The sequence below is a fragment of the Neoarius graeffei genome, chromosome 28 (genome assembly GCF_027579695.1).
Source record: "Neoarius graeffei isolate fNeoGra1 chromosome 28, fNeoGra1.pri, whole genome shotgun sequence".
Classification (NCBI taxonomy): Eukaryota; Metazoa; Chordata; class Actinopteri; order Siluriformes; family Ariidae; genus Neoarius; species Neoarius graeffei.
Window position 1 is genome coordinate 8,637,229 of NC_083596.1, and position 23,873 is coordinate 8,661,101.

Here is a 23,873-nt window from a genome sequence, read left to right on the forward strand (position 1 = left end):
CAGAACAAACTCAGCTACGACGGTACTTCGAAAATTTCTCGGCCTCCCTCACCCAGAAAATGTCACAGAAGAAAGATTGTTCTTGCTTTATTTTTCAACAGAGTCTCCTTTAACTTTAATGTACTTGTTCCACCAATGTTGAAGCTTCGCTATCCTTTTGCCGAAGAAGGTCACACACATCTTGAGCCTCCAGATGCTCCTCAACAGCATGGATGACTTCATCATCACTCTGAGAATGGCAGCCACACAAGTGGGATTTCAGTTAACAGTTAGAAGTCAGACGGTGCCAGGTCGGGTGAGTAAGGTGCACAGGGCAACAGTTCAAAGCCACATTTGGCTGCTTCTGCCTCTGCCACCTGGCGCATCATCCAGAAGCAACAGCACACCAGCTCGAAGGTTTCTTTCCTCTCCTTTTTTCTCTGATTGCTTCTTTCAAGTGAGTTTTTGTGGACAGTGATATAAGGCTTTATAGTGTACAGTTATGCCCCAAAATGGGAGTTACGCCCCTTGTTTCTGGGTGAGGACAAGAACTTTTTGAAGTACCCTCGTACTAATGAAAATAATTTGTGAAGTATATGAATGTCCAGCTCAGAAGAAGAAGAAGAACAACAACAACAATCTATTTTTTCTCATTAGCAGCTCTTTATGTAACACTCCTTCCATAAATATTAGTCTCCTGACAGAAAGTAATAAATAACTGCCAATCATTAGTTTTTCTATTCTTGGCAGCTAATTATTGCTTTGTTTGTTTGTTTTTGTTTATATGATTACATGGGTTTTCTGTAAAGAGAACTTTAATTAATATTTATGGAAGGAGTCTCCAGTGTCAGAGCTTTCTACGTAGGTTTTCCGCCACAGTAAAGTGTTTCTCTTTAGCATGAAAGGGTGAAAGGGTGCGTTCTTTTTGACTTAGAGAGAGAGAGAGAGAGAGAGAGAGAGTGAGTTATAGCTGCTATAACGTAAGTGATAACAGGAACTAACTTGTCTTGCAGACATTCCACATCACCAAATGTAAGTATAAACAGATAAAACATATCTCATTATCTCATCTCATTATCTCTAGCCGCTTTATCCTTCTACAGGGTCGCAGGCAAGCTGGAGCCTATCCCAGCTGACTACGGGCGAAAGGTGGGGTACACCCTGGACAAGTCGCCAGGTCATCACAGGGCCGACACATAGACACAGACAACCATTCACACTCACATTCACACCTACGCTCAATTTAGAGTCACCAGTTAACCTAACCTGCATGTCTTTGGACTGTGGGGGAAACCGGAGCACCCGGAGGAAACCCACACGGACACGGGGAGAACGTGCAAACTCCGCACAGAAAGGCCCTCGCCGGCCCCGGGGCTCGAACCCAGGACCTTCTTGCTGTGAGGCGACAGCGCTAACCACTACACCACCGTGCCGCCCCGATAAAACATATGATTTGTCATTTTTTAATTAAGAGAAATATACAATCAGTGGCAAGTTGCTGTGGTATAAGAGGAATAAAACACTTTATGATATGCTGTTTTTGGGAAAATAATCAACTTTGAGCTGGGAATACGAACTCTGCAGTGTTGATTATGTTCCTGTAACAGCACACACCCGTCATGTTGTATTGCATTCATGTGGTCTTCTGTAGTACTGTAGTAAATACTGCATCTCTTATTCAAAGTGTTCGGACATTATTTTTGTGTGTATTGTGTACAACCCCAATTCAAAAAAAGTTGGGACGCTGTATAAACTGTAAAAGAAGGGGAAAAAAACAGAATGCGATAATGTGCAAATCATGGAAACCTGATATTTCATTGAAAATAGTCCAAAGACAACATATCAAATGGTGAAACTGAGAAATTGTATTGTTTTTTGAAAAATATATGCGCATTTTGAATTTGATGCCAGCAAGATGTTTCAGAAAAGTTGGGACAGGGGCATGTTTACTATTGTGTTGCATCACCTCTACCTTTAACAACACTATGTAAACGTTTAAGAACTGAGGAGACCAATTGTTGTAGTTTTGAAAGAGAAATGTTGTCCCATTCTTGCCTGATATACAATTTCAATTGCTCAACAGTTTGGGGTCTCCTTTGTCGTATTTTGTGTTTCATGATGCACCAAATGTTTTAAATAGGAGACAGATCTGGACTGCAGGCAGGCCAGTTTAGCACCTGGACTCTTTTATGATGGAGTCATGCAGTTTTAATAGGATCTGAAAATCACAGGCATCCAATGTCAGTTTTCAGCCTTACAGAGATTTCTCCAGATTCTCTCAATCTTTGAATGATATTACCCTTACAGAAAAAACACATGTATTTCACATGTGATCACGTTACCACATGTAATCACATGTTACCACATGTGGTAACATGTGGAATACATGGTATCAGATTTTGTAACATGTGTTACCATGTAGAGCACATGTGTAAAACATGTTACCACATGTGTAAAACATTCCCACATGTGATTCACATAAAATTGGGCCAAAACCACATGTTTCCCATGTGCAAAACACATTTTCCACATATTTCACATGTGAGAAATCAACATGTGAAGTTCATGTGTTTTTTCTGTAAGGGTATGTACCATAGGTGATATGATCCGCAAATTCTTCACAATTTTACATTGAGGAATGTTATTCTTAAATTGTTGCACACAGTCTTTCACAGAGTGGTGAACTCATCCCCGTCTTTACTTCTGAGAGACTCCACCTCTCTGGGACGCTCTTTTTATACCCAATCATCTTATTGACCTGTTGCTAATTAACCAAATTAGGGGTTTTTTTCGCATTACACGACTTTTTCATGCTTTTGTTGCCCCGTCCCAACTTTTCTGAAATGTGTTGCTGACATCAAATTCAAAATTAGCTTATATTTTTTCAAAAAACAATACAATTTCTCTGTTTCAACATTTGATATGTTGTCTTTGTACTGTTTTCAATGAAATACAGGGTTTCTATGATTTGCAAATTATAGCATTCTGTTTTTATTTACAGTTTACACAGCATCCCAACTTTTTTTGAACTGGGGTTGTACAATGTACTGTATTCTGGAAATACACCATACAAGGAGTCCTGACTGCTAGCCGAACCTACTGTCATCTTTTTACATCTCCCCAAAAGTTACAACCAGCTTCAAGATGTGTCATCAGAAAGGGGTTTTCTCCGTACTCAAACAGGAACATGTTATCGAGACACCACTGTATCACAGTCAGACATGAATAAGCAGATTTATAACAGATGTGTCGGTGGTTATTCATTTATTTATTTATTTTGGTTGGAATGTGGCTTGAAATGATGCCACGTGCTGAAGTTCTACTACATTAAGTCCTGTAATGGCAGTTTTACACTGATGTACTGTATTAGAGCTGAAATACAGTAAGATAGCTGTTAATCTGCATTTACTTGCCATTATACTGTACGTTATAAAGTAATATGTTGTAACAGTATTTTTATTTTGAAGACATGACCTTTGGATTTTTTCCTTCCTCATTCTTAAGGTATTCAAGAGGCATTCGGTTTGTAAAAAGACATTTTGATACTGACTGATCAGTTGCATGAACTTTGATCTGAGATCTGACAAAGGAAAATCTCGCTTTCTATCATTTTCTATTTCCGCACTTGAAACTTCTGGATGTTCAGTTGGAAAGTTACATAACATAACACAACATAACATTCCATGATGTACAGAATAGAAATAGAAAAAAAAGAAGAAAAGAAAATAAGTGCAAGTTATCACTTACATCTCCTTGTGGTAATGACAAATATGTGACAGTACAATCACTTTCCCAGAACTACATCGTTTAGTATTAGAATGATGTGTTAAACACAACAAAATCCCCCTTAGTGTTGAATCAACACCTACAGCTGGACACAGATGTTGATTCAACAACAAAAGAGTGAATTCAACACTGCTTGTGTGTGAACTCACACATTATTATGGGTTGCTAGAGCTTTTTCTTCAATCTGTATGAAGAAATGTCCACCTGTTTGATTTCACTTTTGTTCTGCAGTAATAAAACTAGATAGATTAACGAGTAGTTAGATTAGATTAAAGGTTGTGAGAGATTTGGTAGCAATAAACGTATAGGGCAGGATAGTCACAGCGATTCACAAATGAATCGGTTCGATTATAATAAGTTATAATAAGAGTTGTTCGAACTGAACCAATTCACAAACGAACGACTCTTTATGAACGTATCATGCGTTTGTTTTTAATTGGCTTGGGGTTTTTTCAATGTTTAATTATTTCAAGTTATTTTTTTTATTTCACTCAGCTGATGGAGATCAGATAAAAGACTATATGAGAGGTTTGCTAGCACTATAGTCAAAAAAAAGACAAGACAGCCATGCTGATTCACAATGAATCAGTTCATTTGGATCCTTTATAATTATAATAAGTTACAATCAGTGCCAAGTTTTCCAAAACCATCGTAGCACAAAGATCATCTAATCTAATCTAATCTAATCTAATCTAATCTAATCTAATCTAATCTAATCTAATCTAATCTAATCTAAGTTAAACAGTAGAGCAAGCAGCACAATGAACACTCTCTCTCCTTGTTAAGATGCTCTTAGTGTTAAGGGGCTTTAGTGAAACCCACCACAGAGTTGTTCGAATTGAACCAACTTGCAAACGAATGGCTCTTTATGAGCATTTTTTTGTTGTTGCTGTTTTAATTGGCTTGGGTTTTTGTCAATGTTTAATTATTCCGAGTTCAATTTTGTTTTTCTTTCACTTGGTGTATGTAAATCGGATTAAAGGCTATGAGAGGTTTACTAGCACTTCTGCTACAACTCGGAGCTGTGTCACATTCAGAAGTTTGCCGATGACACAGCCATCGTTGGGTGTATCAGGGATGACAGAGAGGAGGAGTATAGGAACCTGGTGAGGGACTTTGCTGCTTGGTGCAACAGGAACCATCTGCAGCTCAACATCTCGAAGACCAAGGAGCTGGTCATTGACTTTGGGAGGTCCAGAACAAGGTTCTGATCGAGGGAGTCGAGGTGGAGGCTGTGGATTCCTACAAGTACCTCGGGCTGTGGCTGGACAGCAAGCTGGACTGGACTTACAGCACCAACCACTTGTACAGCAAAGGACAGAGCAGGCTGTACTTCCTGAGGAGGCTGCAGTCCTTTAACATCTGCAGGAAACTCCTGTGGATGTTCTATCAGTCCGTGGTCACCAGTGTCCTGTTTTACACCGTGGTGTGCTGGGGGGCAGCACATCCAAGAAGGACACATCCAGGCTGGACAAACTGATCAGGCGGGCCGGCTCTGTGGTCGGCATGAAGCTGGACTCTCTGGTGACGGTGGCAGAGAAGAGGTCTATGGACAAACTAATGAACATCATGGACGATGCCAGTCACCCTCTGCACACCGTCATCAGCAACCAGAGGAGCCTGTTCAGTGACAGAATGCTCCTTCCCAAGTGTAGGACGAACAGACTTAAAAACTCCTTTGTCCCTCACGCCATCAGACTGTACAACTCCTCTCTGGGGGGGAGGAGGGGTAACAGGAGGACAGAGGACGGGAAGGAGCAGTAGCCTAGCCTGACAATAAACAGTACTGGACAATGTGCAATATAATGTGCAATACCTCTTCCGTTGGCCCTTTTTTCTTCCCCTCTTCCCCATATCTTATTCTTATTCTTTTTTATATTTGTATATGCAAATACCTAATTTAATTTAATTTATCTAGAAGTTTTTTCTCTATTTCTATTCTCTATTTATCCTGTAATGATGCTACTGGAATTTTAATTTCCCTGATGGAACCCGCCCAAAGGGATCAGTAAAGTTCTAATCAAATCTATCTAATCTATGGTTTAAAAAAAAAGATGAGACAGCCACGCTGATTCACAAATGATTCGGTTCATTTAGAACCTTTATAATTATAATACGTTACAATCAGAGTTGTTTGAACTGAACCAACTCACAAACTAATGACTCTTTATGAACGTATCATGTTTGTTTTTAATTGGCTTGGGTTTTTGTCAACATTTATTAATTATTTCGAGTTCAGCTTTATCTTTCATTTGGGTTATGTAGATCACACTAAATTCTGTATGAGAAATTTGTGAGCAATATAGTTTAAAAAAAGTAGATTAAGCCACATTGATTCACAAATGAATCGGTTCATTTGGAACCTTTATAATTATAAGTTACAGAGTTGTTTGAATTGAACCGACTCACAAACGAACGACTCTTTATGAACATGTTTGTTTGTTTGTTTTTAATTGGCTTGGGTTTTTGCAGATGTGCAGCTTGTGAACAGGCAAGGCAGGCAACTGCTTGGGGCCCCCTGGCCCAGGGGCCCCCCGAGAGTCGGGGCCCGAGGGCTTATTTATTTTGCTTTTTATTGTTTTTATTGTTCTTTACCATTGTATTTTCACATTTGGAATTTAAAAAACTTTGGTTTCATACATTTTTCGTTGGTGTCAGATTATTTATAACATATTGGTGATGAACACTGGTCAGAAGGGCCCCCTGGAAATTTTTGCTTGGGGCCACAACAGACTCTAGAATCACCTCTGGGTTTTTGTCAATGTTTATTAATTATTTTGAGTTCAAAATTTCTTTCACTTGGCTGATGGAGATCAGATTAAAGACTGTATGAGAAGTTTACTAGCAATATAGCTAAAAGACAAGAAAGCCACGCTGATTCACAAATGAATCAGTTCATTTGGAACCTTTATAATAACAATAAGAGTTGTTGGGTGGCACGGTGGTGTAGTGGTTAGCGCTGTTGTCTCACAGCAAGAATGTCTGGGTTCAAGCCCAGTGGTTGATGGGGGGGAGTTCTGTGTGGAGTTTATATGTTGTCTGCATGGGTTTCCTCTAGGTGCTCTGGTTTCCTCCCAGAGACATGCAGGTAGGCCGACTGGCTACTCTAAACTGCCTCTGTGTGTGTGTGTGTGTGTGTGTGTGTGTGGTTGTTTTCCAAGCCCAGAAATGAGAGGATTATGGCAGGAAGAGCATCCAGCGTAAAACTATGCTCCAATTAATATGACATGTGGATCAGCAGGGTCCAAATGGGCCCCAATCTGGCAACAGTGCTGGACAAGGAAGAAGAAGAACAATAATATTGATGCCTGAGATCAAAAATGGGCAAAAAACACAGTATAGTATCATTTCTTCTCTCTTCTCCTTTCCTTGTGCTTCGCGTACTCTGCAATTCTCTTCAAGTTGTAGGAGTCACACACTAAACTTATTAGCTTTTTCCATTTTTGTCTGTTTTCCACCCCAGTTTGCCATACGTCTAAGAAACGTTCGCACTTTAAAGCGTTCTTACAAGTGTCTTTAAAACGAAGTTTCGGACATCCTATCGGTTGAGAACCATGAGCCAGTTCACCATATTGCTGGTCTGCCATCATTCATACATTCGACAGATGTGACTGAACCACAGTAAGTGACTTTTCACCAACTGCAATTCGATGTTGTCGACCCCCGCCCTCTTCAGCACATCTTCGTTGCTGACGAAATGATCCCATTTAATTTTTAAGATAAGACAAACAATAGTAAAGGTTGTTCAAATTGAATTGACTCATAACATCTCTTCATGAATCTATTATAAAGGTCTGAGTAAATAAAGTGCTGTTTGGTTTGGAGTTGGGGGTGGCACGGTGGTGTAGTGGTTAGCACTGTCGCCTCACAGCAAGAAGGTCCGGGTTCAAGCCCAGCGGCCAGCGAGGGCCTTTCTGTGCGGAGTTTGCATGTTCTCCCCGTGTCCGCGTGGGTTTCCTCTGGGTGCTCCGGTTTCCCCTACAGTCCAAAGACATGCAGGTTAGGTTAACTGGTGACTCTAAATTGACCGTAGGTGTGAATGTGAGTGTGAATGGTTGTCTGTGTCTATGTGTCAGCCCTGTGATGACCTGGCGACTTGTCCAGGGTGTACCCCGCCTTTCGCCCATAGTCAGCTGGGATAGACTCCAGCTTGCCTGCGACCCCGTAGAACAGGATAAAGTGGCTAGAGATAATGAGATGAGAATATATATATATATATATATATATATATATATATATATAGGGCAGCATGGTGGTGTAGTGCCTAGCATTGTCACCTCACAACAAGAAGGTCCGAGTCCGAGCCCCGTGGCTGATGAGGGCCTTTCTGTGCGGAGTTTGCATGTTCTCCCCGTGTCCGCATGGGTTTCCTCCAGGTGCTCCGATTTCCCCCACAGTCCAAAGACATGCAGGTTAGGATAATTGGTGGCTCTAAATTGACTGTAGTGTGAATGTGAGTGTGAATGATTGTTCGTGTCTGTGTCAGCCCTGTGATGACCTGGCGACTTGTCCAGGGTGTACCCCGCCTCTCACGGTCTCGCCCATAGTCAGCTGGGATAGGCTCCAGCTTGCCTGCGACCCTGTAGAACAGGATATTCATCTCATCTCATCTCATCTCATCTCATCTCATTATCTCTAGCCGCTTTATCCTGTTCTACAGGGTCGCAGGCGAGCTGGAGCCTATCCCAGCTGACTACGGGCGAAAGGCGGGGTACACCCTGGACAAGTCGCCAGGTCATCACAGTGCTGACACGCAAACTCAGCACAGAAAGGCCCTTGGGCTCGAACCCAGGACCTTCTTGCTGTGAGGTGACAGTGCTAACCACTACACCACCATTATTATTATTATTTTAATTATGTGTTTGTTTATTTATTGTATCTGAGGTGGAAGCTTAATTTAAAAAAAAAAAGATTTTACAACTAAGACGGCATTTCGATTCTCCGACATGTCGTGGATATAATAAAAACTCTTTGAAATCTTAAACCGCTATGAACACAACAAAGGAATCAAATGAAGATCGAACGAGGGAGTCGATTCGTTTAAACTGTTTTGCTCGAAAGAATCGACTCACAGCAGGGAGCCGAAACGCCCGTCTTGGTAACCATAGGCACGGTTAAGCCCCTTTTTTTTTTTTTCCCCCTCCTTACACTACAACTACCAATCAGAAAGCGCTTTTCGAGCAAGGGGAGGAGTCAGGAGCGCGCGCGCGGCGCGGGACAAGCATCAGGAAGTGGAGCGAAGCGGAGAGAAGGGCGTGTAGTGTTTTACCGAGCAGTCGAGCAGAAAAGTCCCGCAGTCGCGCGGAGACCGGAGAGGAAGGCGCACGCGCTCGGATCACCCAGCGCGAGACAGAGATATAGATCTATAAATATAAATATCTCTTTAAACCGGGTTCGGGGCGGGGTTTGGTTAGAGATCGTGGTGGGTTTGGATTTTATGGCCGTGACGCTGTTGGACTCGGAACCGGAGGCGCTCGCGCACAGAGAGGAGTGAAGTGCGTTTGTCGCTCGCGCGGGTTGACGGACGGATCTCCGCGTGCACGGTATCTCATGTCTGATTACTGACTAATCACGCACACACACACACACACTGTTTTGAGTCAGTGGGATGCGCTGCGCTGCGCTGTATGGGAAGGTGATTTATTTCTGTGACTCGTTCTTTCGGGTTTTTCTCTCACCTACACAGACAGTAAGAGACGCGCGCGACTTACCGTAATCATTATTCATCGCCTGACTCGGACCGGTGCCTGATTCAAACAAAACCTACACGAGTGTGTGTGTGTGTGTAGAAATGAGCATTAGAATTAAATCAAAGCAGTAGATGTGACATTAAAGAGCATGTAAATAATCCTGGAGCAGTGTTTCACCTGGTGGTGGTGGTGTGTGGGGTGGATGGATGGTTGTATGTTCGAATCTCTGTGCTGTGGGTCAGAAAAATATTTAACTGAAAAGTTACTCAACGTTTTTGGTTTTTTTTTTTTCTCATATTTACACGCATGTCTGTCTTCCAGGTTGTCCTTCCTCCAGATACCCGTCCCCGCCCACTTTCGAACGTGGACTATGTTTAACGTGAATCCCTTCCTAATCAGATTATGAAGATTTCGTACTCCTGCGTCAATGACAGGTAAAATGGAAACACCCTTCTACCACGATGATACGCCGAACATTCCAAACTTCGGGCAACTTCCAGACTACGATCGCTATCCAAGCCACAAGATGATGAGTAAGAAGAATATGGCCGTGCACAATTTCCCCGGCGCGGTAGGAGGCTCGCCAGGTCTGAAGCTGTTGCAGAGCCAGGCCGCCAGCACCGTCAACCCGAGCCTGGGCATGAACAGCAATCCGAACAGCGCTCTGATGTCATCGAGTGACATGAACCTCTTGAAGCTGTCTAATCCCGAGCTGGAGCACTTGATCATCCAGTCTAACCAGGGGCTGGTCACGACAAGCCCAGCGCCTAACTCTTCCACCAACGCTTTCATGTACAGGAGCCAGGCTACGAACGAGCAGGAAGGCTTCGCAGATGGTTTCGTCAAAGCTTTGGCAGATCTACACAAACAGAACCAGTTGGTCGGGGCACCCATATCTCCATCCTCGTCCATTCAGGGGCCGTATCAAAGGAACCTCATGTCGGGCGCCGAGATGCCGATTTACACCAACTTGAGCAGTTATAACCCTAACCAGCTCCCTACGTCATATCCTGGAGGTCAGATCCCGTACACCCCAGCTCACGCTACAGCCCACTCCAGCCAGGGGCAAGGTCATCACCCTCACGGTCGAGGTCTTGATGCTCCTCAGACCGTTCCAGAGGTTCCTCACCCCCCTGGAGGAGATCCAACCGGTTCTCCACCTTCCCTTTCACCGATTGACCTCGAGACCCAGGAGAGAATCAAGGCCGAGAGGAAAAAGTTGCGGAATCGCATCGCGGCCTCCAAGTGCCGCAAAAGGAAGCTGGAGCGCATTTCACGCCTGGAAGAGAAGGTGAAGGTGCTGAAGACGCAGAACTCGGACCTGGCGTCGACGGCAAGCATCTTGCGCGAACAGGTCGCGCAGCTCAAACAGAAAGTCATGAACCACGTGACCAACGGCTGTCAGATCGCAGTCGGATCGGCCGGCATGGCCAAGAGCGGCGAGAGCGCCAGCTGCTGAAGGTGCTGTTTATTTCCTGAACTCTCAATTTCCCTTCTGCTACTTCATGTCGCTGTGAAAGATGAACAGCGAATCCTGGAGAAGGGCAGAAAGAGAACAGAAACCTCGTCCCGACCGACATGGAACCTCACACAAAGAGAGAGAGAGAGAGAGAGAGTGCAAAAAAAAACAGCTACTTGTCAGAGCAGAGCGAGAGAGTGAGTGATCTCTCAGCTGTGATCTCTCATTGTTAAAAGGGAAGATCGTCGCACTTACAAGCCGTTTTTCATTGGACTGCACTTTGCACTCGAACTCCGTCGGGTTAATCAGGACCGAGAGACTGGCTCACAGCCTCACAGCAATACTAACCAAACGGGACGTGTAGGACGAACGACGACTCGAACGGAAACTACAGACGCACTTCAGCGGGACGACTTCATCTCTGAGGATGAGCAGCTTGTGGTTATTTTTAAAAGTGATTTTACACTTTTTCACTGGGATGGGAGTACGGTCTCGTATTACAGTCGCAGGGTAACTCCTTCTTTTTCCTCCAACAACATGCACTATTCTGCAAATCTGAACTTTTATACTATCTTTACATCTCTCTATATATCTATATATTCAAACAAACCTACAGTGACCCAGCCACACGAGCGAAATTTCGTTCCTGATCGAAGGTGTGTGCATATTTGAAAACGAAATCCGCCATTTATATTGATATTAAATATGTCCAAAGTGTTGTAGTTACCATAAGTGGAGACTTGTTTGTTGCAGTCCAGTCTGAGTGATCTACTTCGAAGCCTATTTGTACGTACACTCGTCCGTCGGTTTGTTTGATATCGTGCAATTTGTGAATACAGGATACAGGTACATTTTTTTTTTTTTTTTTTTTTTTTTTTAAATCTCCAAGCAACTTTTTTTAAATATATATAAGTATTATTTGTTTATTATATGATGAACATGATAAACAACAACACAACAGTTTTGGTCCTGCGCGTGTGCGTGCACGGGGGGGGCATTTTTTTTTTTTTTTTAAATAGCATCCATTTTGAGCAACCCAAGAACATTCCAGAACAGACCTTTTGCACTGGATTATTCAGTGGGATGCGTTTTAACACCTTGTGGCTGCTCTTTTTCATTTAAACCGCTGAGGCTTCAAAAAAAAAAAGGGACATGTTTCCATGAGGGCTTTGAGCCAGAAAAGGGCTTTTGATCAATAGTGTTTGTTTTTGTAAAATTTCTAAAACAATTTTATTTATGCAAAAAAACTTTATCTATGATATTTATGTTGTTTGTGTAACAGGACTGTACAGGTTCGAATACCAGGGTTGTGTTGAAACCTTTTTTGTTTTTGTGCATTTTTTTTTCCTTTTATTTTTGGGAACTACATAGTTGCACATAAAATTGAAACAGTAAACAACGTCTAATATTTATCCTTTGTGTACAGTGTAATATTTTGACTTTTGGTTTTTTGTTTGTTTGGTTGGTTGGATTTTTTTTTTTGTGGAAAACAAAAGTAAAACGTTAAGATTGTTGGTACGATATCGAAGATTCAGTCCAGAACTGGTTTACTTTATATTAGCTAAAGGATGCTGTTTATATAAATAATGATAATAATAATAATATCGTGGGAAAGGAATTTTCAGAATGCTCTTTTTTTTTTTTTAAATTGTTGTTGAAACTCCGTTTTGTTAAGACTAGGAATGAACCGATACTTGTGTAATTGCGTAAGTGGAAAAAAAAAAGTCAAAAATTTGCTTCCAATTCATCTTAAAACAAACAAACGCTTTCAAAGACGGCGCTCGTCATGCTAACTCTTGAACTAAACGCATGAGGGTATTTTAAAGTACCTGTGATAATGTTGTGCATAAGTATTGGCACCTGAAATTGTTTAAACTGAAAATTGGCACTTTTTTTTTTTTTTCAAAAATTTTTTCCAGGACACAGCTGTCATTGTGCTGCCTGTAGAATCGGGTCTACGATGACATTTTCAAGCCTCATACACGATAATATTGTATTGTGGACATTTCATAAGTATCGGCACCTGCCTATTCACCATAGCTTGCTTTTTCTCCCCCAGGTGATTAACGCTCATTCAGAGCGAGAACTCTTATCACACTGTTGGTGCACTGAATTTCTGTCCAACTGCCTTTCCTACTAAACAAACACATTAAATCTGATATATGTACAGTACATATATAGATGTCTGTCTATATTCTTATCAGTCCGAATAAGGGTTTGATCCGAACTGTTGATTAACCTTTTCCGAGCGTCAAAAGGGAAATATTTATTTTTTGAAACTTGAATATGTTGGTTTTTGTTTTTGTTTTTTGGATGTCACAAACTTCTATTTTTGTACAAAGAAAATGAATAATGTTTTAATGAAGAGTGAGAACAGTAAATGTGCATACTGTACTTTGGTTCGTAGATCTTTTCCTCATTCCAGAAATACTTTATTTATTGAGCTGGTATTAAATGTTTTTACGCTTTGAGCATTTCTGCCACTTGTGAAGGGAGATTTCAAGAAGACTCCAAAACAAACAAACAAACCAGTCACGTTTACGAGCACGAAATCCTGAAGGTTTACGCCAACGAAGGACTTTTTTTCTTTTTTTTTTTTTTTGGTCTGAGGAGGCAACTTTACAATCCATGATGTGCACTTGAGGCCTTTTAGGACTTTACAGCCCGAATTGTCGATATGAAATGTACCACTTGTGGCATTTTCTTGTATCTGATCTGACATTTACGGCTTTGTATCCAGCATCCTGGATGAAATCCGAAGAAAACGAGAGTCACTTCGTTTATTTTTCACACTAAACCTGTTTGCTGAAGCTGCGAGATTGTTCAGGAGGTGGACTCAAGATATCAGACGTCTGGGATAATTGTCCTGATGGAAGGGTGTGTCCGTGATGATGATGGTGTTCACTATCATTTGACGCATGTAACACCTGCCCCGCCCTCCAGCCAAAGATACACTTTTTTGTAAGACAGTATTAGTTTACTCTAACAAAAAAAAAATTTGATTTGAAATTTGTAACAACAAAAGAAAAATCATACATAATTGTGCAGTGATGACTGATTTTTAAAATAGTGCTCTTGAAATAAAGGACTTTTTTGATTGGTTGGTTGTTCTGGGCGGAGCTTTTACCCATCAGCCTTTGCTCGTTCCTCTGTTGTTCTCTCCCCTTGACAGCCTGATGGGATCTGTAGTCTCCGTGAAATCACAAGACGACGTGACTAATGGGCGACTTGCCTTGCTTTCGATTCATTGTTGTTTGTTGTTGTTGTTGTTGTTATTATTTTGTTGGTTTTGTTGTGTTTTTTTTTTTTTTTTTTTTTGGTTCTGAACATTGTTCCTTGTTTTCATGTTTTTTAATCAATAAAGATGTAGGTTTCTGAACACGCTTTGCTCGTCTCAGGTTTGATTTCAGCCAGAGTTTATGCAGTTGGGTGCAAAAGTTTGTCCACCCTTGTTTGTTTTGTTGTTTTGGTTTATTTTGTTTTTTAACCAAGATATTTGGTGTGTAAAGTTTCATCAATGTTTCTTAATGGGTATGAGTAACAAAAATGTTCAGAAATGTTGTGAAAATGTGTCCAGGGGGGAAAAAAAGTCACTGTTTTTATTATACTCTTTATTTATATATAGAGAGATATCTATCTCTGTCTACCCCCCCCCCCAAATTGCAGTTGATTTTACCTGATTACACCCTCAGAAAATAAAGTACCTTATTATACCTTTAGAAGTACAACGGCTTGTTACTGGATCAGTGCCCTCTAAGGTACTTATCTGTACTCTTTATATACTGCTTGGGAACATATATGTACCTTTTTGCCCTGAAAAGGTACACATAGTTACCTTGAGGTCCAAAAATGATCCCTCGGGGGTACATTAGTGTAAACTGTACCTTAGGGGAACAGAAACAGACTCCTACTGTATCCCTGTTTCTGACAGTATGTAGCTGTAAAACGCTCTGATAAAACACACGACAGTTTCCATGTTTCCATTCCAAAGTCAATGGGGGGCACTAACTTTTGCACTCAACCCTACACTTGGTAATTTGTTCTCTGTTCCTTGTTCTAATATATGCAAATGATGGTTATTTCAGCTTTTGTGATGAAATACACCTCCCTTAGAAGTTATAAATAGTCTAGATTCCTGCCAGTGGGCTGGTCCTCATCTTTACAGCTTCGCTCTGAGGAATTGCTGTCATGTTCCAGTTTCGCTTTTCGTCATCTCCATTTCAGCTAAATGTCCACGATGTGATTTGTTTGAAACTCTTCATAAAGTCATATTTGTTTTCGTGGAATTGAAGCATCTTCAATGATCTGATGAGTGTTTTACAAGACGGGATTTTACTTTCGTGCTCAGAAGATCAGACCCAATGCTGACCATAACGTCACGTACGGTAAAAGAAAAAAAAATCACAATCAGTGTGCGATTATGGTGGGTCGAGTTAATGGAACAATGCTATTGGTGCAGTGTAGCAAACAACAGACCGCATGAGACGTCCATTGTTCCTGAGCGCCTCGGTATAGACACCAAAATGTATTTCTTTTCTGTGTTTATGATTCTAGAAAATGTATTCTCACAAAACTTGATGGAAATTAAAATGATTGGTTGCCAATAAACTTCTCACGGGAACAACCAGGGTTCAGTAGGACGCTGATATGAAGAAAAAAAGTGTCTGAAATACATCGATTGAACTACGATGGTATGAAATGTAGGCGTTTTCGCCTCGTCAGAAGTTTCACCAATTTTGTAAAATGCTGCTTTTAAAAAATTTTTTTAACACCTTCCACACCCATGAGAACTTTGAGGGCTAATTATAGACGTTTTATAGACTGGTTTCTTAGCGTGACCCTGAATATCGCCTTAGAACGATTTTTGAAGACTTTCCCAAAGTGTTACGAATCCTTACGTCGCTGTTACGTAAACATTTCCTAACCATATCAATGATGATGCTTTTTTTTTTTTTTGCTAAACAAACCATATAATCCGCCATACAAGTCCTTGTGAACCTTTGGTTGCTATAGCAACGATAACATTTCAATCGTAATAAGTGTTAATATATTATATGAATATAATATAAACCTGTGACTATTGTTCGAGATGCTGTGATACTCAGATGTGAGTATTTAGCCGTGCTGTGTGTGATAAAACATTCAGTTATGTGTGACAGCCGTGCTGTGTGTGTGTGTAAGGGGCACTCCCAGGCCTGCCCATAAATCATAGGTGTAACTGATAGCTGTTGTGTGTGTGCGTGCGTGTGGTTCTGTGTGTTTCAGAAACCCAAGGAGGAAGTAAATTCAGACAGAGGGAGATGCCCCGGCTACACAATCAAAAAAACTTTTTTACACCATCGCCAGCGAGCACGCTGCAGTTCAGACCTACAAGCCTTCTGTCATGGAGGTTTCCCCGGGCACAAAGTCGACAAAACCGCTTTTGTGAGACGTGTTAAACGCACATACTCACTGTTATAGAGCAGACAGCGTGAAAGAGCACAGTCATACTCGGCTCTACCACCCGCCCTCTGTGTGTAAAGGCTTTCCCAGAAGCCCGAGGTTTCCAGTAAAGTACATGGAATAGGCGCCTGGGTCATTGTGAAAGTAAAAGTCACAGCTAAGGATTGAAGTGCGCAGGATGACAAATTATTAAAATGCCCCATTGTTAGGAAACATGTTTTGTTTTGACTTCCTGCTGACCTGCTGACTTCTCTCTGTTTGTCTCTTTCTCTCTGTCTGTCTCTCTCTCCCTGTCTCTCTCTCTCCCTGTCTCTTTCTCTCTCTCCCTGTCTCTCTCCCTCTCTCCCTGTCTCTCTCTCCCTGTCTCTTTCTCTCTCTCTGTCTCTTTCTCTGTCTTCCTGTCTCTCTCTCTTTCTCTCTCCCTGTCTCTCTCTCCCTCTGTGTCTCTCTCCCTTTCTCTCGCTCTCTCCCTGTCTCTTTCTCTCTCTCTCTCTCTGTCTCTCTCTCTCCCTGTCTCTTTCTGTCTCTCTCTCCCTGTCTCTTTCTCTCTCTCTCCTTGTCTCTTTCTCTCTCTCCCCGTCTCTCTCTCTCTCCGTCTCTCTCTCCTTGTCTCTTTCTCTCTCCCTGTCTCTTTCTCTCCCTGTCTCTCTCTCTGTCTCTCTCTCCCTGTCTCTCTCTCTCCCTGTCTCTCTGTCTCTCTCTCCGTCTCTTTCTCTCTCTCCCTGTCTCTCTCTCTCTCTCTCTCTCTATCCCTGTCTCTTTCTCTCTCTCCCTGTCTCTCTCTCTCCATTTATCTCTCTCTATTTCTCTCTCCCTGTCTCTTTCTCTCTCTCTCCCTGTCTCTTTCTCTCTCCCTGTCTCTCTCTCTCTCCCTGTCTCTTTCTGTCTCTCTCTCCCTGTCTCTTTCTCTCTCTCTCCTTGTCTCTTTCTCTCTCTCCCCGTCTCTCTCTCTCTCCCTGTCTCTCTCTCCTTGTCTCTCCCTGTCTCTCTCTCCTTGTCTCTTTCTCTCTCTCTGTCTCTCTCTCCCTGTCTCTCTCTCTCCCTGTCTCTCTGTCTCTCTCTCCGTCTCTTTCTCTCTCTCCCTGTCTCTCTCTCTCTCTCTCTATCCCTGTCTCTTTCTCTCTCTCCCTGTCTCTCTCTCTCCATTTATCTCTCTCTATTTCTCTCTCCCTGTCTCTTTCTCTCTCTCTCCCTGTCTCTTTCTCTCTCCCTGTCTCTCTCTCTCTCCCTGTCTCTCTCTCTTCGTCTCTTTCTTTCTTTCTTTCTTTCTTTCTCTCCCTTTCTCTCTCTCCCTTTCTCTCTCCCTGTCTCTCTCTCCCTGTCTTTCTCTCCCTGTCTCTCTCTCCCTGTCTCTCTCTCTTCCTGTCTGTCTCTCTCCCTGTCTCTCTCTCTTCCTGTCTCTCTCTCTCCCTGTCTTTCTCTCCGTCTCTCTCTCTCCCTGTCTCTCTCTTCCTGTCTCTCTCTCTCTCCCTGTCTGTTTCTCTCTCTCCCTGTCTCTCTCTCTCTGTTTCTCTCCCTCCCTGTTTTTCTCTCTCTCCCTGTCTCTCTCTCTTCCTGTCTCTCTCTCTCCCTGTCTCTTTCTCTCTCTCTCTCTCTCTCTCTCTCTCTCCATCTCTTTCTCTCTGTCTCTTTCTCTCTCTCTCCCTGTCTCTTTCTCTCTCTCCCTGTCTCTTTCTCTCTCTCCCTGTCTCTCTCTCTCCCTCCCTGTTTCTCTCTCTCTCCCTGTCTCTCTTTCCCTCTCTCTCTCTTTCTCTCTCCCTCTCTTTCCCTGTCTCTCTCTCTCCCTGTCTCTCTCTTTTTCTCGTGTAGGTGTGTTTGCTTCACAAGATAGCTTTCGTGATGCCAAATAGAAATTCAGGCTTTAAATATCACATCTCGATCCATCTCTTCATCTCATGTAGTGATTTTTTTTTCCCAACAGGGACATCAGAGTAAAGCAGCGCTCACCTCACACTCACTCTGAGAATTTTCTTGAAACTAGCAAAACGCACAAGAAGGAAAAATTCAGGCGTAGCACCGACAACCAGATTGCCACACACAACTTCTTAACTTCTTCCCTTCTTCCGTTCTTCCTTCGCATGACTCTTTTGATTATTATCATCATTATTATTATTACTACCGTCAGGGTTCTCCAGAAAATCTGAAGTAGCCAGCTTAAAAAAAAAGTCGTAGGCGGCTAATGCTAGAAATTTTTGAAATTTACATGCCTTCTGGTGCATTCTCAGCGAATAAATAACTAACCATTTCCCTGTAAAATACTTGCAAAATATGTATGAAATTTCCCTCCAGATGTGCGTGTGTGTGCTTGGCTTTCTCAGTTACCCTCTGTAGTACGCTGCCTGGCTCTGTAACATAACTACATATGCTACGGCGTGGTGACGTGGTCAGCCAATCAGAGCGCGAGAATCGATCAACAAACATGGCTTCGCTTCCAGTCATGACCCAAATTGAAGACAATTTCCTGGTGGAATAATTGGATTTGCAGCAAATTCTGGGCAGCGGAGACAATATAAATTGCTTGAACATTGAAAGGCAAGTTTTTTTTTTTTCTGGGATCGAGTAGCTGGCTCAACGGCACTTCTGGATATCTCTGGACTGTACTTAGTACTTATTTTTCTTCCCAATTTGCCAATTCTTGCCCATCAGTCAGCTCTCTGCGTCTTCATATGACAGCGACTGGAACACGGCATCTTTTCAAACTGCGGTATCACTCAGAAAAAAGATGCAATCTGCCCTCTTCTGCATACACAAGCTCACAGACATGATTGACAGTCGCAAGAGAGAGTGAATGTGTGATCCCTCCCATCTAAAAAAACACGCATAACTTTGCTTCATTTTTTAATCATTAGTATTTATTGAATAATAGTAATAATAATACATTTAATTTGAAATTATACAATCTACACTCACTGGAGTGTATTATTAGGAAACCCCCATCCACCTGCTGTTTGATGCAGTTCTCGAATCAGCAATTAGATGCATCAAATCATGCAGATACAAATCAAGAGCTTCAGTTCATTCATGTTCACAATGTTCAAACATCAGAATGGGAAAAATTGTGATCTCAAAGCGTGACTTTCTTTCACTGTGGCATGGGTGTTGGTTTGAGCCAGATGGGCTGGTTTGAGTATTTCAGAAACTGCTGATCTCCTGGGGTTTTCACACACAACAGTCTCTAGAGTTTACACAGAATGGTGCGAAAAACAAAAAACATTTAGTTGAGTGAGTGACAGTTCTGTGTGGAAACAAATGCCTTGTTGATAAGAGAAGGTCAGAGGGAAATGGACAGATTGGAGGTGGTTCGAGCTGCCAGGAAGGGCTCATATAGTAACTCATATAATCACTCTTTACAACCATGGTGAGCAGAAAAGCATCTCAGCATGCAACAGCAGAAGACCACATTGGGTTCCACTCCTGCGAAGAACAGGAAACTTAGAATCAAGAACAAGTTCCTATTAAAGTGGCCAGGGAGTGTATGTTAAATATGTATAACATTGAATAATAATAATAATAATAATAAGTCCTTATTCAACAGGTTTAACGCGTTTAGCCTCGAGTCACGCCTGTATTTCATAAAGCATCATTTACAGTCTCATTATGATCTCAAAGCAGATGAATCTTTTTTTTTAAATGAAGTATTTGTTCCAACACCTTCAACGTTATTCTGTTCCTTCGTGTTTTGTCCGTGTTTATAAAGGTAATAAAAGTCTAACAGTGCTAGAATACAAAGTGGTAACCTTTTAAATGGTCATTGAAACATCATTCGATCACAATGTATAGAATTCTTCATTCTGATTGGTCAGAAGGTGTTGCTTCATTTCCACAGATGACGTTATCATTTCTATAGTAGCAGCTATTCAGAGCGACTCGTTCGGCTACATCATCGGCTGTCCATCGCTGGCAACGATGACTGCTTCATTAGGATGCGCAGAAACGCAGATGGGCCACAAGACCCACACCAGAGCGACAGAGTCGCTTACAGTGGCGTCAGGAACGGCCCAGCCGAGTCACCATGGAATATCTGGCCTCGTGAGCTCTCGTATACTATTCTCCTCTCCTAATGAAGCGCCTTGCACAGTAAGATAAGACAAACGATGTCGTGCCCCCATCGTGTTGTCTCTCTGGACCTCCAGACCTGATACCAAGTGGTGCACAAAAGTGCCACAGACCTGATGGGTATGGAAGTTGCCCCGCAGTGACAACTGACTTGCCGAGTGATGCCATCCGTTGGCCATTTGAGTGGCTCTTCCGCATGCCATCTGGTGGTGTGCCATTGACCCTGTTGGGTTCATCTGCCACATCGCACCAAAAACCGCCCTGCTGCCAGCACCTTATTGGTGATGTATCTATGATTTAACCCATAGCTGGAACCCAGGCAGGTGCTACCACTCCGGGTCAGAGCGGACCTGGGAGCAATGGTGATTAAGGGGTAACTCCACTTTCCCCAATACTCAAGTCCTCCCGGACCTGAGACTCATCACCGGTTGCAGTTTAAAGTCAGACCCAGTCATACCTACATGAACAAATTTAAAATGTAAGAGTTTATTTTGGCGAGGGCCTTTCTGTGTGGAGTTTGCATGTTCTCCCCGTGTCCGCATGGGTTTCCTCCGGGTGCTCCGGTTTCCCCCACAGTCCAAAGACATGCAGGTTAGGTTAACTGGTGACTCTAAATTGACCGTAGGTGTGAATGTGAGTGTGAATGGTTGTCTGTGTCTATGTGTCAGCCCTGTGATGACCTGGCGACTTGTCCAGGGTGTACCCCGCCTCTTGCCCGTAGTCAGCTGGGATAGGCTCCAGCTTGCCTGCGACCCTGTAGAAGGATAAAGCGGCTAGAGATGATGAGATGAGATGAGATGAGTTTATTTTGCGTTTCGAAGGAAGGAGTCTCCAGTATCAGTATCAGTGCTTTTCTAACACTCAAGGTAATTCGGTTCATACTCGATTTTTTGTTCTATTCATTAAAACGGGACTGTGAATGACTGTTTTTTGACGTTCCATAACATTAAAACAAACTATAAATGGATAAAAAGAACGTTATTTTGTAATAAACAGAAAGCTGGACTCTTGGCAAATTGCTATGGTGTGAGAGGAATAATACACAATGTTTGTGTATGGTTATAGGACAAGAATCAGGCTCAGGGAGCTAATACAGTATTCATAGTACGTAAATCATTCTGTTAGGTTGCATCACACCATGCTGCCATTGATTATTAGCTCATCCGGCCAACAGGAGATGAGTTTATACCATCATGTGTTGTCCGTCATCGTCCACATTTCACGAAAATCGCTTCTTCTTTCTCAATTCTTCACTGGATATATTCTTTTTGGCAGGAAGGTAGGTCTGCCTTGGGTGCATATACGTAGCTTCTACCCAAATTTGCATAATAGCAAATAATAATGAAGATATGGAGTAATTAATCAATCCCTAACGAGCAGTTTCCATACAAATTGCTTCTTCTCTCTCAATTCTTCACCGATTTAGATTCTTTCTGGCATGAAGGTAGGGCTACCTAGGGCGCATATAACTTCTAGACAGATTTGCTTCATTACAATTACTAATGAAGTTATGGACTAATTAAGCCTTAATGAGCGGTTCAACAAAAATCGCTTCTTCCTTGCCATTTTGGATTCTCATCTCATCTCATTATCTCTAGCCGCTTTATCCTTCTACAGGGTCGCAGGCAAGCTGGAGCCTATCCCAGCTGACTACGGGCGAAAGGCGGGGTACACCCTGGACAAGTCGCCAGGTCATCACAGGGCTGACACATAGACACAGACAACCATTCACACTCACATTCACACCTACGGTCAATTTAGAGTCACCAGTTAACCTAACCTGCATGTCTTTGGACTGTGGGGGAAACCGGAGCACCCGGAGGAAACCCACGCGGACACGGGGAGAACATGCAAACTCCACACAGAAAGGCCCTCGCCGGCCCCAGGGCTCGAACCCAGGACCTTCTTGCTGTGAGGCGACAGCGCTAACCACTACACCACCGTGCCGCCATGCCATTTTGGATTCTTTCTGGCAAATAGGTCGATATTCCTAGGGTCTATATACAGTAGCTTCTATATATACGTTGTATATAGTGTATATAGCTTGCGACATTTATTGCGCAAGGTGGCTCACTTTAGATCATTCCTTCTGGACTGGACGGGGCCGGAGTGAGCTACGCCGTCACTGACGGGCTCGTATTCCTTTAACAGCAAAACGTTAAGTGTTGAATTCTTTACTTATTCAAAACGTTTTGATCTTAGTCTTAATTCTGTGTGTTAATTTAGATTTATTGTTTCGTTCGTTAAAAGATATTTCACTGTGTGTATCCAGAATTACTGGATCAATGAGTTCCATCTACAGTATATTCTCCATGAAAGTGTCTTCAGACTTTTTTCCTTTGTGATCCTCGCAGAACGACGTCCATTCTCTGCGCACGATCAACTTTCAGGTCATGAACAATACAACCTCGGAGAAACAGCTGGGTTTTTTTTGTTTGTTTGGTTTTTTTTTTTTTTGGGGGGGGGTTCAAACTGTCCTTGAGTAATGCTTGTTTTCTGTAACAAACATAACCGAGGATATGAACATGACCTCCCTGATAGATTTCTTATTTACTGTACATCTAGCAAGTTTTTTTTTTAATGATTATCCTAAGGAGGTGGCGGTTTCACCCGCCTTGCCCGTGGGTAAGGAAAGGAAAAAGGACACACCTTTGGAGTTGGGCACATGACAAACTCTGTCCTGTTTGTGGTCGGAAAGCAGGAACTAGGTGCATTCCAGAACGTATCAATACTAGCGCCTGATGAGGATTTCGAAATGAAATGTGTCAAAATCATCCTTGGTTAAGGGTGTATAAAGAGAAATGAGAATGCAAAAGAGAGAGAGAGAGAGAGTAGGGCAGGTAAAGGAGGGATTTGTGCCACTGATTTTCGTATTTGTCTTGGGAGGGTTTGGGTGTGTAACAGCATTGCAACACAGGAGTGGGAAGAGGCGCACACCCGCTCCCTCTGGTGTGTGTGTGGTAATGACACTGGCCTGAACATGAGTGTTTCAATAAAAGATGAGTGGAATGAGGCGCGCGAGCACAAGTGCTTGGTGCATGCAGCTATTTCAGGTGAACATTTCCTACATCGCCTTGGCAACTATTGCTGCCTTGACGTGCTCTGTGGGTTGTGTGTGTGTGTGTTTTACAAGCTGGAGGATCTAATGAAGCGTAGCCATGACGAGAAAGGAAACGAACACATTCAGACATTCAGTCAAATGAACTGAAAATCAAAAAAAGCATCAGAAGAAGGAGGAAAGAAGGAAGGAAATCTCCTCGATGATGATGATGATGATGTATTACTGTAACTGAAGGAAGAATGAAATCATTCTCTCAGAAAAATCATCATAACAACATCCCCAGGCATTTCCCCGCCCGTGTCAGGCTTTTTTAATACATGGAATACACTTGCTGAGGTAATGGACAGTGAGTATGAGCTGTGTGTGAAAGTACCAAATGAAACCCAGCGTCATTTTAGCC

The 23,873-nt window shown here is 42.5% G+C and overlaps 1 protein-coding gene and 1 long non-coding RNA gene across 3 annotated transcripts in view; one reads left to right on the forward strand and one right to left on the reverse strand.

The window, feature by feature from the left end:
- Positions 1-9,010: 9,010 nt before the first annotated feature.
- Positions 9,011-14,642, forward strand: june (JunE proto-oncogene, AP-1 transcription factor subunit). Its single transcript, XM_060913443.1, has 2 exons — positions 9,011-9,308; positions 9,777-14,642. The coding sequence occupies exon 2, from the start codon at positions 9,883-9,885 to the stop codon at positions 10,912-10,914; it is 1,032 nt and encodes a 343-aa protein (XP_060769426.1). The 5' UTR covers positions 9,011-9,308; positions 9,777-9,882; the 3' UTR covers positions 10,915-14,642.
- A 4,521-nt stretch (positions 14,643-19,163) lies between these two features.
- LOC132875786 (uncharacterized) overlaps positions 19,164-23,873 on the reverse strand; it is a 41,839-nt gene continuing 37,129 nt past the window's right edge. Inside the window, exons 2-3 of one of the 2 annotated variants that reach the window (XR_009651879.1) lie at positions 23,062-23,150; positions 19,164-19,770 (exon numbers count right to left, since the gene is read on the reverse strand). This is a non-coding gene — a long non-coding RNA (uncharacterized LOC132875786). The remainder of the gene's footprint in view (positions 19,771-23,061; positions 23,151-23,873) is intronic. The other variant, XR_009651880.1, reaches the window with a different exon arrangement.